This window comes from Oryctolagus cuniculus, chromosome 3, assembly GCF_964237555.1.
Source record: "Oryctolagus cuniculus chromosome 3, mOryCun1.1, whole genome shotgun sequence".
In the NCBI taxonomy this organism is placed as follows: Eukaryota; Metazoa; Chordata; class Mammalia; order Lagomorpha; family Leporidae; genus Oryctolagus; species Oryctolagus cuniculus.
Genome location: NC_091434.1, coordinates 141535012 through 141548053, shown reverse-complemented (window position 1 = coordinate 141548053; position 13042 = coordinate 141535012). Strand labels below are relative to the sequence as shown.

The window sequence follows — 13042 nt, the reverse complement described above, 5'->3', positions numbered from 1 at the left end:
TTGTTGAACGAATTTGCCTTTTTAATATATTTTTATTCATTAGCAAGCTCAGATTTGGAATTGAGATGATTAGATATTATATAATTTAAATTTTAGTTTGTGGTTGAATACCTTTGACAGTTATTTAGTTCCATATCTAAAATCTATTAAAACTTAAATAATAGTTAATTCTGAGGAGGTTTTTATTTTTATGATTATAGATTAAAATAGCTCATTAAATAAAACCACCAGTATCGGGGTTAGGCATTTAAGTGTTAGGTTTACTTAAATATTTGCCAAGCCCGTTTAGTTTAGCTTGGCCAAATATATGGAGAAGTTTAAAAACTCAGCTTTCTTTAGTATTCTCCACAAGATGGCACCATTAGATAGCTTCACTGTTCTCCAAAAGCTTTCTCGATTTTGCATTGTTACAGGAAGATAGTTTATATTTTTGAATCAACTTCTTTTTTGCACTCTGTAATTTAGCATAGTATTCAGGGTAAAGGTATACTTCTTGGTATATAAACTGTCAGGTTTTTTTAAAAATAATTTTTTATTAAAAAATAATTTTAAAACAACTTGTTTATTTGAGAGACAGAAACAGACAGGGAGAGAGCTCCCATCTGCTAGGTTACTTCCTTAGGGCCTGCAATGGCTGAGGCTGGGCTTAGGTGAAGCTGGGAGCTGGGAACTTAATCAGGAGAAAATGAACTGCTTGAGTCACCACCTCCTCCTGCCTCCTTGGGTCTACACTGGTGGGGAGCTGGAATCTGGAGTTGGAGCCAAATATCAAACCTACACTCTCCAATGTGGGATGTGGCTGTTTTAACCACTGGGCCAAATACCCAGTCCAAATATCAGTTTTTAAAATGTGATCAATAGGGCCCGGCGCTGTGGTGTGATATGTTAGGCCTCCACCTGCGGTGCCAGTATTCCATATGGGCACTGGCTCGTGTCCCGGCTGCTTCTCTTCTGATCCAGCTCTTTGCTGATGACCTGAGAAAGCAGTGAAAGATAGCCAAAGTGCATGGGCCCCTGCACCCATGTGAGAGACCTAGAGGAAGCTCCTGGATCCTGGCTTTGCATCAGCTCAGCTCCAGCCTTGTGGCTATTTGGAGAGTGAAAGACCTTACTTCCCAAAGTAAGATGGAAGTGGATGGAAGACCTTATTCTCTGTTTCTCCCTCTCTCTGTAGCTCTACCTCTCAAATTAATAAATAAATATTAAAAAAATAAAAATGTGAACAATAGTGTTTTAAGTCTTTGAGCAAAATCTTATTTTATGCTTACACAATTTGCAGATGTCTTTTAAGTTTGTAAAATTCTGTAGTCAGCTTTATCCTCAGATAATTAAGGAGATACCATTGTCATATCTTTTATTTATTTTTTTTAAGATTTATTTATTTATTTGAAAGGTAGAGTTACACAGAGAGAGAGCTAGAGAAAGAGAGAGATCATCCTTCTGCTGCTTCACACCCAACGTGGGCATAACAGTGCCAGGAGCCAGGAACTCCATCCTGGTCTTCCACGTGGGTAGCGGGGCCCGAACATTTCAGCCATCTTCCGCTGCCTTCCTAGGTGCAGTAGCAGGGAGCTGGATGAGAGGTAGAGCAGCCAGAACTGAAACTGGCACTCATGAGATGCCAGCATCACAGGTGCCAGCTTAACCTGCTGTGCCCCACACTGTATCCCGTGCCTTGTAGATAGGTTTCTGCTGGCATAATTAAGCAAGGTATGTTATAACACTAATTGTTTCTACTGTCACCATTTTGTTTTTCATCACCTTTGTCTTTTTTTTTTTTTTTTTTTTTTTTTTTTTGACAGGCAGAGTGGACAGTGAGAGAGAGAGACAGAGAGAAAGGTCTTCCTTTGCCGTTGGTTCACCCTCCAATGGCCGCCGCGGCTGGCGCGCTGTGGCCGGCGCACCGCGCTGATCCGATGGCAGGAGCCAGGAGCCAGGTGCTTTTCCTGGTCTCCCATGGGGTGCAGGGCCCAAGCACCTGGGCCATCCTCCACTGCACTCCCTGGCCACAGCAGAGAGCTGGCCTGGAAGAGGGGCAACCGGGACAGAATCCGGCACCCCGACCGGGACTAGAACCCGGTGTGCCGGCGCCGCTAGGCGGAGGATTAGCCTAGTGAGCCGCGGCGCCGGCCTTTCACCTTTGTCTTAAAACCTGTGGGAAGCTCAGGGCTAGCACTGTGGCATACTGGGTAATTTGCTGCTTGTGATGCAGCCCATGTGGATGCTGGTTCATGTCTCAGCTATACCACTTCTGATCCAGATCTCTGCTAATGGCCTGGGAAAATCAGCAGTAGATGGCCTCTGTGTTTGGGCCCCAGCTACCCATGGGAGACTCAGATGAAGCTCGTGGCTCCTGGCTTAAGCCTGGCCCAGCCCGGGCCATTGCAGCTATCTGGGGAGTGAATCAGCAAATGGAAGCTTTCTTTATTTTTGTGTTGCTTCCTCTCTCTCTGTAACTCTGACTTTCAAATAAGTAAACAAATCTTTAAAAAAAAAAAAAAAAGAACTTGTTGTAGGCTCTTTAAACCAATATTTAAATTTGTCCTTTAAATTAAACCAGAGAAGTGTTTAAAGACACTGTGTAGCCTCTTAGGGCAGCCCATTTAAGATAGCATTGAGTTTTACCTCTCAGATTGCTGTGGTCCCAGAGCTGCAGGAGAGAAACTGGGCAACTCTGCACCTCTTTCAAACTCTGTCCTTTCATGCTAACATTATCTGAAATGATCTAAGTAACCAGGATATCACGGATGTGTGTTCAAATATAAGTATCAAAGATTTTAAAACACCTCTTAATTATTTGATACACTGAATGTTTTAGCCACTGTTTTGCACTCGTTATTATGTATATATGTATTTATTTTAACTTTCATGGTTTACTGCATAGTTAGTTATTCCTACTTCCTATTATACTATTTTGTTTCTTGCCTGATTGGGTTTTGTGATATATTAAAGAATCGGTCTATATGTTTTTTTCTATTTGTGATATATATTTTCACAAATATACATATATATATATAGTTAATTTTTAAAGCACATCTCTAAGTTAGTGATTTTTTAAACCCATAAAAGATGTTGCCTGTTCATATACAGCTTTCATAAACACATGCTTTGGGTATTTGAGAGGCAGCCTGGTGAGCTGAAGAACACAGAATCACGCCGTACTACTGCTGTTTGAATCCTGGCTTTACCATTTCCTGGGCTATATAACTTCAGACAAGTCACTTAACTTCTGTGGGCCTCAGTTTTCTGAAAATTAGGGTAATAGTAATGGACTTAGAGAGTTCCGTGAGGGTTAGATGAGCTAATAAAATACTTACAGAATGGCTGGCACGTGACTGCCTCTGCTGCGGCTGCTGCTGACAAAGGTAAAGCGATCACAGGAGGGGAGCATGGCCACTCCTAGATCTGCCAACCAATTACCCAAGACGCAGTTTCAGTTAAAAAAAAAATGCATTTGAAAGGCAGAAAGACGGCTGGTAAGAGATTTCCCATCTACTGATTCATTTCCCAAATGCCCACAGTAGCTGGGGCTGGGCCAGGCCAAAGCCAGGAGCTGGAAACCTAACCCAGGCCTCCCAGGATCCAAGTACTTGAGTCATCACCTGCTGCCTCCCAGAGTGCCCATAGCAGGAAGCTGGAGTAGAGCCCGCCACTCCCACCTAGGATTCAGGCCTGCCAAGTGCTAACTGCTGCTCCAGGTGCCCAGCCGAGACTGCTTCGTTACTCAGAAAGCAGGGACGGCAGTATTTGCTTTGCTTACTCAACAAGATGATCCAATGTGCACTCTAAGCCATAACATTTTTATTTATGCGACTTTTAAGTTTTAGTATTCTTTTTTTTTTTAAGATTTATTTATTTATTTGAAAGAGTTACACAGAGAGAGGAGAGGCAGAGAGAGAGAGAGAGAGAAAGAGGTCCTCCATCTGCTGGTTCACTCCCCAATTGGAGCTGAGCTAATCCGAAGCCAGGAGCCAGGAGCTTCTTCCAGGTCTCCCATGTGGGTGCAGGGGCCCAAGCAATTGAGTCACCTTCTATTGCTTTCCCAGGCCATAGCAGAGATCTGGATCAGAAGTGGAACAGCCAGAACTAGAACCAGTGCCCATATGGGATGCCAGCGCTTCAGGCCAGGGCTTTAATCTGCTGTGCCACAGCGCCAGCCCCATATTCTCACTAATCAAAATACAGATAAAATATCCATATTTGACAAATTTCTTGAAACTAAATTTAATGTAAAAAATCCTATGAATCCATAATTAGCTTAAAAGAAACTGTAGTAGAAGTGAGTGAATGGGGGCTGGTGCTGTGGCATAGTGAGTAAAGCTGCCACCTGCAGTGCCAGCATTGCATATAGGCAGTGCTTAAGTTCCTGGCTGCTCCACTTCCAATCCAGCTCTCTGCTATGGCCTGGAAAAACAGTGGAAGATGGCCCAAGTCCTTGGGCCCCTGCATCTGCATGGGAGACCTGGAAGAAGCTCGTGGCTCCTGGCTTTGGGTCAGCACAGCTCTGTCCTTTTTGGCCATTTGGGGAGTGAACCAGCAGATGGAAGACTGTCTCTCTCTCTCTCTCTCTCCCTCTCTCTGCCTCTCTGCCTCTGCCTCTAACTCTTCCTCTTTATAATTCTGCCTTTCAAATAAATAAATCTTAAAAAAACAAAGAAGTGAGTGACTGGATATTGTGTACCTAATAAAAATCCATTAGCAAAGAAAGTTGCATATTTGAAATGCAAAGGGAAGGTAACTCATTTACTTCCTCTAAGAACTTCTGGATACTTATTTTTATTTGTCTTCTAATATTTTCAGACTCTTGAAACTCCATTCTTATTAGGGAACCTTTGGAACTTGTAAGAGTTTTGGAAGAACAAGATAGGAGTGGATGACACTAATGTCGGTGTGCTGAAAAACAGCTTTGCTGTTTAATTCATTTTTTTAAAGGAATTATTTATTTGAAAGGCAGAGCTACATAGAGGTAGAAAAAGAGAAAGAGAGAGAGAGAGAGAGAGAGAAACTCTTCCATCCACTGGTTTACTCCCTAAATGGCTGCAACAGCTGAAGCTGGGCCAATTCAAAGCCAGGAACCAGGAGCTTCTTCTGGGTCTTCCACATGGGTGCAGGGGCCCAACGACTTGGGCCATTTTCTGCTTTCCCAGGCCATTAGCAGAGAGTTGGATTGGAAGTGGAACAGCTGGGACTTGAACCAGTGCTCATATGGGATGCCAACACAGCAGGTGGCAGAGTTAGAGAGAGATCCTCCATCGGCTGGTTCACTCCCCAAATGGCCTCAATGGCCGGGGCTGGGCCAGGCTGAAGCCAGCAGTTTGGAACTCCATTGGGTCTCACATGGTTGGCAGGGGCCCATCTTCTGCTGCTTTTCCAAGCTTATTGGCAGAAAGCTGGATCAAACCACTACTCTAATATGGGATGCTGGCTTAATCCACTGTGCCACAACAACTCAATGTTTTTTTATTTATTTACATTCATATACCTTTTATTACAGTATGTGTCCATAACCATTCTATTTTTTGTTATTGTTAAGCTCTTACTGTGCCTAGTATATAAATGAAACTTTATCATAGATACATACATACAGGAAAAAAAATGCTGTTTCTTTAAACATCCCAATTTACTACTTAACTTTGTCCTGAGTAAAACTGTGGTAAGGCTTCCTGCTGATTCAGTTTTATATCAACCATTTGATATCAATATTCACTTTATGTTTATAAAACAGTTACTTAAAATACTCTAAAGATGATTTAGACCCTTAACTAGATAACGTTTTACACTATTAAGTTTAGTGATAAATAAAAAAATTCCCTTCTTTTTGTTCAGTGGAAAGCTACTACCTTATTTGTTTATTTGAGACACAGAGAGAGCACTCATATCCTCTAAGTGCCCACAAGTGCCAAGGGTTGGCTAAGCCAATGATGGAAGCCGGAAGTCTGGAACTCAGTCCAGGTCTCCCACACCAGTGGCAGGGATCCAAGTATATCACTGCTTCCCAGGGTCTGTACTAGCAGGAAGCTGGAGTCAGGAGCCAGAGCTGGGCATCAAACCCAGTGTCTTAACCACTAGGCCAAACACCTGCCTGTTACTACTTGTTTAGACGTAAAGTGGAAAAGTTCTAGAAATAATAACTGTGTTAACATGCTGAAGGAGGAAAATCATGGTAGCTCAACATAATCTAATAAATTATGTGCTCAAATTCAGAACCATTAGTTATTTAAATAGCAGCACCAATAAAAGAAATATGCAGTAGAAGGGAACTTCCTTTATCTGTAAAAGATTTCTGAACAATATCTGTAGTGAACATGCTGGGACTCCTACATTCCCTATTGGAGTGCCTGGGTTCAAGTCCTGGCTGCATTCACAATTCTAGCTCCCTGCTAATGCAAGCCTAGGGAGTAGCAGGTGATGGTTGGATTGCTTGCACCCCTGCCACCCACATGGGAGACCTAGATTGAGTTCCTGACTCCTGGCTTCAGCCGTAGCAACTTGGGACATCTGGGGAGTCAGCAAATGGGAGCTCTGTCTGTCTTTTTCTTTGTCTGCCCCCTGCCTCATTTCTCTGCCTCTCAAATACATACATATATATATATATATATAGTCAGAGAGAATGCTTACATTTCATCATTATAAGTATATAATGATATATAATGATGAAATGTAAGCATTCCCTCTGACAACAGGAATAAGACAGGAGTGCTTGCTATCCCACAGTTTGTATTAGCTCCAATCCATCATTGAATTGGAGGCCTGAGCCCTATGGTAAGGTAGGAAAAAGAAAGAAAGGAAAAAAACAACACTCAGGAAAAACAGCACTGAAACAAAGATTGGAAGGGAGGGAATGAGCTACTCTTGAAGACAATGTAAGTACATGCTTAGAAATTTTTAAAAAAAAACATATAAATGGTGCAGGCATTTAGACCCGCAGTTAAGATTCCATTTAAGATGCCCATGACCTGTATTAGAGTATCTGGATTCTATACCTGGCTCTGGCTTCCAACTCCAGCTTCCTCTCAGTGCAAACCCTGGGAGGCAGGGGTGATGGCTCAAGTGAATAGGTCCCTGGATTGAGTTTTTCCCTCCTGGCGTCAGTCCAGCCCAGTCCTGGCCATTGCAGGCCATGGGGCAGTGAACCCACAAATGGAAATACATGTACACTCCACTTTCTCGCTCTCCCTCTCTGTATCTCAATGCCTTTCCAGAGAAAAGAAGAAGAAAAAAAGAAAGAAAATGTAAAAATATAGGTAAATTATCAGAATTAGTGAGTTTAGTGAGTTTGTGCATTTAAGTTCAGACAAAAAGGTCAATTAAGATCAAATGAAGCTGGCGCCGTGGCTCAATAGGCTAATCCTCTGCCTAGTGGTGCCAGCACACCGGGTTCTAGTCCCGGTCAGGGCGCCGGATTCTGTCCCAGTTGCCCCTCTTCCAGGCCAGCTCTCTGCTGTGGCCAGGGAGTGCAGTGGAGGATGGCCCAAGTCCTTGGGCCCTGCACCCCACCGGAGACCAGGATAAGCACCTGGCTCCTGGCTTCGGATCAGCGCGGTGTCCTGGGGCCGCAGCGCACCAGCCGTGGCGGCCATTGGAGGGTGAACCAATGGCAAAGGAAGACCTTTCTCTCTCTCTCTCTCTCTCTCTCTCTCTCACTGTCCACTCTGCCTGTAAAAAAAAAAAAAAAAAAATTTTTAAATCCTTTGTTGATAGCACTTAAAATACCTAGTAGGGATAAATCTAAGGCAAGATGATGAAGAATTTTATATAGAAATTACAGAACATGATTAAGAGATCTTAAAGAAGACCTAAGTAAATAGGTGTGGTGGTACTATTCCACATTCTACATAATTTTGTCATCTGGGGAAGCCATAGGTTGTCAGTGTGGTAGGTTGTCCTACTCTTCGGCTTTTAAGCAGTTTTTGTTTTATTATGAACTGAGTAGAGTCTTTCTCTTCCTAGACTGTGACCGTAGATAAACTGCAGGGAAGTTCTGTGAATATTTCTACTGAAGATGGGTTACTGAAAGCCAAGTATCTCTACACAGAGTCGTCGTTTCTGTCTTCTGCTGCTGGCGATATTGCCTTAGGAAGCATTCATGGTAAGCTGACAAAGGCCTTGTACCTCTCAGACCTTCCATGTCGCATAAACGTTACCAGCTGGCTCTTTCTCTGTAGCTGAAGAAGGATCAGGAAACTGGCCTTCTAAATAATTAATTGCAGACTAGCCATCTTTGAAAAAATATAAAAATAAAGTGACTCATAAACTAATTTAATTTTATTTTGGCAAGTGATTGAAGATTATGCTGTTACACATAAAGTTAATAGTTCTGATTTGTAATGCATTTCCTTCTAACAAGAAATGAACAGCAAGGAAATATATGCTGTAAAAGCAGTGTTATATAAAGATAGGTTCTGAATGGTTGTCTTTATGTTGCGGTAGGAAAGCTAAGAATTAAATTAATGAAACATTTGGGTGGAATCTAATTATGGCAACTCAGTGATCCTAATCGGAGTGAAAATGCTTTAGGTGCATTTGTCATGGCACAGGTCCTCTTAGCTCCCTGTCATTTTCAATTTTCTTTGACTAAATATCCTCAGTGAGTGCCAAAACATGCCTTTTTAGCAAAGTTACTCAGTTAACGTTTGTGTTCTTGAGAGGAATGAGGACAGCATGCTGGTGAGGAGACACAGCAAGGAGTGTGGTGGTGTTCAGCATCACATCACCCAGCCTGCTTCTTAACTTTCCGCAGGGTGGTGATGCAAGTCCAGGAATGTCTTCTGAAACATGTACACACAGAATTAAGAATCGCTTATCCTGGCAGGAAGTACAGGACACACCCATCTGCTACATGCCTTTTGGGTCATTTTCTGGGAAGCGTGATGTGAACTTTTTCTGTGCCTAGTCCACTCATTTCACTTCTATAGTAAAGCTGAATATTGGTACCTGTATACTTTGGCAAACCCCCCAGATTTTTAGCAGTGAGCATAAATTATTAGGTGGTCTCAGAAAGCGTGGTTTCTTTTGGTAGCAAATTGGTAAGTGGTCTTCTACTTTTTAAAAAATGTCTTAAAAATTGAATACTTATATATCTGAAATAATTTTGAGCCTCAATATAATCATTAAGCCTCAACTCTTCTTGTAAGATTAAGGTATTATTTGAGCCCAAAATAGCTTGAGTACATAAATGGATCTGTACCCAGATAAAGCACATGGTTTTGTTACTTACTCATTTATATTTTTTATTTAGTTGTGCATTAAGTAGTTCTGGTAATTTGTAACTCTTGATATTTCAAAAACAACTTTCATAAGCATTGCATTCCTAACTATGTTAATCATAAATAAAAGTACTGAGTAGCATTTAATAGAAAAACAATTGCTTGTCAAGTCAGATGTTGATCAACACCCATAGGAAAAACAGTTCTTTTTTCTGTGGTGCTTTATATCATGTTTGCTGTACACTCATTGATATTTAATTTCTTGTAAGTTTGACAAGAATTGAATTTAGTACAGTTCATTGTTAATTGTGTCTGTGGCAGTAAAGCAGGTGTACTTTTTTGAGGCCGCCCTGAAAGTATTCTAGGTCTTGTGATTAAGTAGCTGAAATAGAAGCAGATTGTTAGAGATAAGAGAGTTTACTTCTTAGCTTTTGTGAAACTTTGTAATATTTGCTGATCTTTCATATGAAGTCGGATACATTCCTGTAGGTGATTTAAACCTGGACTCTTAGGGTCAGCCCTGTCAGATAACATGTTAAGCCACCACCTACAGTGCTGGCAACTCATATGGGTGCTGGTTCAAGACCCGGCTGCACCACTTCCAATCCAGTTCCCTTCTAATGTGCCTAAGAAAGCAGTGGAAAATAGGCCAAGTGCTTGGGTCCCTGCATCCAAGTGGGAGACTGGAATGAAACTCCTGACTCCTGGCTTCGGCCTGGCTCAACCCTGGCTGTTGCAGCCATCCAGGGTATGAACCAGTGGATGGAAGATCAGTCTCTCTCTCTCTTTCTGTCTCTGCCTCTCTGTAACTCTGAGATGGAAGTCTGAGTATAGCATATGTATGAGAGAAGCCTCTTGGGACCAAGGCCAGCTGAAGGAAGGTAGCCCAACTTCCATGGGACAAGTTGGACTGTGATAGAGTTTCAACAGCTCTAAGGCTGTGCTCTGAAACTAGGATGGTCTCTCAGTCATCTCATGCTGGGGTGAGGAAAGCTGGACTTTTATGTCCCTAGTTGTAGATGGATGCTGCCCCAGGAAGCGGGATGAACTCGGGCTCTCTTCAGCTAAGGCAATTGCCAAAGGGCTAACATCTGAGGACCGTGTGCTAGCAGTGTCCCCAACAGCTAGGAAAATAGCCCTTCAGTTAGGAAACTGGGTCTGATGATGGATCACAGAATCCACTACAGATGTATGTATTCATTCATTCAACATATTGATTGACAGCCTGCTGTGTGCTAGATTTTCAGGCAGCAATGGGTTCAAAGCTGGACAGGACGTGATACCTATCCTTAAATAACTCGGGTTAGTGAAAAGATTGCTTGACCTTTCTTCCTTATTTTCTGAGCCACTACCTTTCTCATTGGGAGGCTACCTCCCTCCGTATCTGAAGTGCTGCCATTTTTAAGCCCACCCTAATGCAATGCACCCTTGCCTGTTTCTCACAGCTCCTTCAGTAAAACTTGCATGGCAGTAGGAAGGAATAGTAGGGAAAACTTGACTAAGTTGCAACTGCAGGGAAGCCCCCGTGTTGTTCAGCCCTACTGTCTCCATCCAGTCCATGGCTCTTACTCTGCTTTGGGTTTTTCAGTAAATATGAGAGAGAAATAACAAAGGACACACCTCTGCATTCCTTAGTCACCTTCCAGTGCTTTGGCAGTTTTTCAGATGTGCCTTCTGACAGGCCTAAGTTTCTTGCCGTACTCTCCCGTGTCACTTCTTTTTTTTTATTTTTTATTTTTTTTTTTAATTTTTTGACAGGCAGAGTGGACAGTGAGAGAGAGAGACAGAGAGAAAGGTCTTCCTTTGCCGTTGGTTCACCCTCCAATGGCCACCGCGGCCGGTGCGCTGCGGCCAGCGCCCCGCGCTGATCCGATGGCAGGAGCCAGGTGCTTATCCTGGTCTCCCATGGGGTGCAGGGCCCAAGGACTTGGGCCATCCTCCACTGCACTCCCTGGCCACAGCAGAGAGCTGGCCTGGAAGAGGGGCAACCGGGACAGAATCCGGTGCCCCGACCGGGACTAGAACCCGGTGTGCTGGTGCCGCAAGGTGGAGGATTAGCCTAGTGAGCCGGGGCGCCAGCCTCTCCCGTGTCACTTCTATCTCCATCCTTTTAGAGTTTGGGGTTTTAGGGTGGGATAGGTATAGAAGGGCAAGTAATAGTTCAGCTCCATATCCTGGTAGCCTAGAGGCATGCCTTGTGAAAGAAAGTCCTTGTGTTCTCACTCCCGGGATTTTGGTTGGTAGTGAAGTCTCCCAAGACCTTCCCAAATTCATAGGTCAGTGAATTCTTTGTTAGGTACATATTTTGGTTGTATTTAAACCAACTGGCTTGGGAATCTTAAGGCTTGTTTTTACAGGAAAATATGTTAGTACTTCTAAACATCTGACTTACTGAAAACAAACTTTGAGAATCTATGCATTCTAAGACCTGCATTTATTTAGTTTGGCTTCTTTTTTCTTAAGTGAGGCTTAAGACCTGATTTTTTTTTTCCAGGTAGAGCTAAAAAATATCCAACATACAGTGTTGTAAAAACTCATTTTTACACAAATGTGATACAATGATTGTCTTTGTAGTGAATGTTACTGATTGTATGTATTTTTAGTCCTTGTGCTAGTAGGTAGGCGGGAGATTGTGTGATAGCAAATGTGTAATGACTGAATTGAGAGTATACAGGCACTGAAAGATTGGTGGAAATGGAATTAAAAGATAAGTTTGTTTGGGTGCAAAACAAATGTGGTGTATACAAAGGACCTCCAAAATATTCATTTCTTTTTTTTGTGCTGTTTTAACCATAATCATAGTTCTTTTAGTGAAGAAATATAAACCAATGTTTATCTTTAATTTGATTGCTCCTTTTTTTCACCACCCTGACCATGCTAGAATGAAGGGTTGCAAGATAGGAAAAACTGTGTATTTGTCAAATACTAGAATTTCTGGAAAAATCATGTAACTTGAGAGTAGTGTGAGCATATGTAGTTATTAGAGGACAATATTACATCCATTTTATTGGAAAAAGCTTTCACTAAAATCTGCTCCTCCTAAAATAGTTGAATTGTTTGTTATTTTAAGTGATTGAAGATGAAATAGGTGAAAGTACAATATAGAAAATTTTGCTAATATTGTCCATTTTATTGAATTGTATACTTTTAAATGCTCTACCTCATTTCACAAAATATTTGATGCAAGAGATCCAGTTTGTATATTCTGATGACTTTGAAATATTTTTGTTTAAGTTAATTTTTGTGTGACTTGAAAATATATACTTTTTTTTACTGCTTTATTTAATGTTAATAAAAAATAATTTGAAATATTCTTCTAACCATATTTACTAATATTCTGTTTCTATAGTTTTTTGTTCCTTGTGCTTTGACCATACAGAAGACCAGCATTTTTTTTTTTTAATTTTGACAGGCAGAGTGGACAGTGAGAGAGAAAGAGACAGAGAGAAAGGTCTTCCTTTTTTTCCCATTGGTTCACCCCCTCAATGGCTGCTGCAGCTGGCACTCTGCGACCAGTGCACCGCGCTGATCCGAAGCCAGGAGCCAGGTGCTTCTCCTGGTCTCCCATGCGAGTGCAGGGCCCAACGACTTGGGCCATCCCCCACTGCATTCCCAGGCCACAGCAGAGAGCTGGACTGGAAGAGGGGCAACTGGGACAGAATCTGACACCCCGACTGGGACTAGAACCTGGGGTGCCAGCACTACAGGCAGAGGATTAGACTATTGAGCCACAGCGCCGGCCAAGACCAGCATTTAAGGGGGATGTTGTCTCATCTATAGGTCTCACTATTAAATAGATTAATTCTTGTTCTTTATGATTCTACAACTTCTGTGTT

At 42.2% G+C, this 13042-nt stretch overlaps 1 protein-coding gene across 3 annotated transcripts in view; it reads left to right on the top strand.

Moving 5' to 3' along the window:
- The window catches only part of FAM185A (family with sequence similarity 185 member A), a 75013-nt gene that overhangs the window by 7994 nt on the left and 53977 nt on the right, over window positions 1-13042 (top strand). For all 3 annotated transcript variants that reach the window (XM_070071211.1, XM_070071212.1, XM_002712099.5), the window contains one exon: window positions 7951-8089. In XM_070071211.1, the coding sequence (XP_069927312.1) occupies window positions 7951-8089 (139 nt within the window). The remainder of the gene's footprint in view (window positions 1-7950; window positions 8090-13042) is intronic.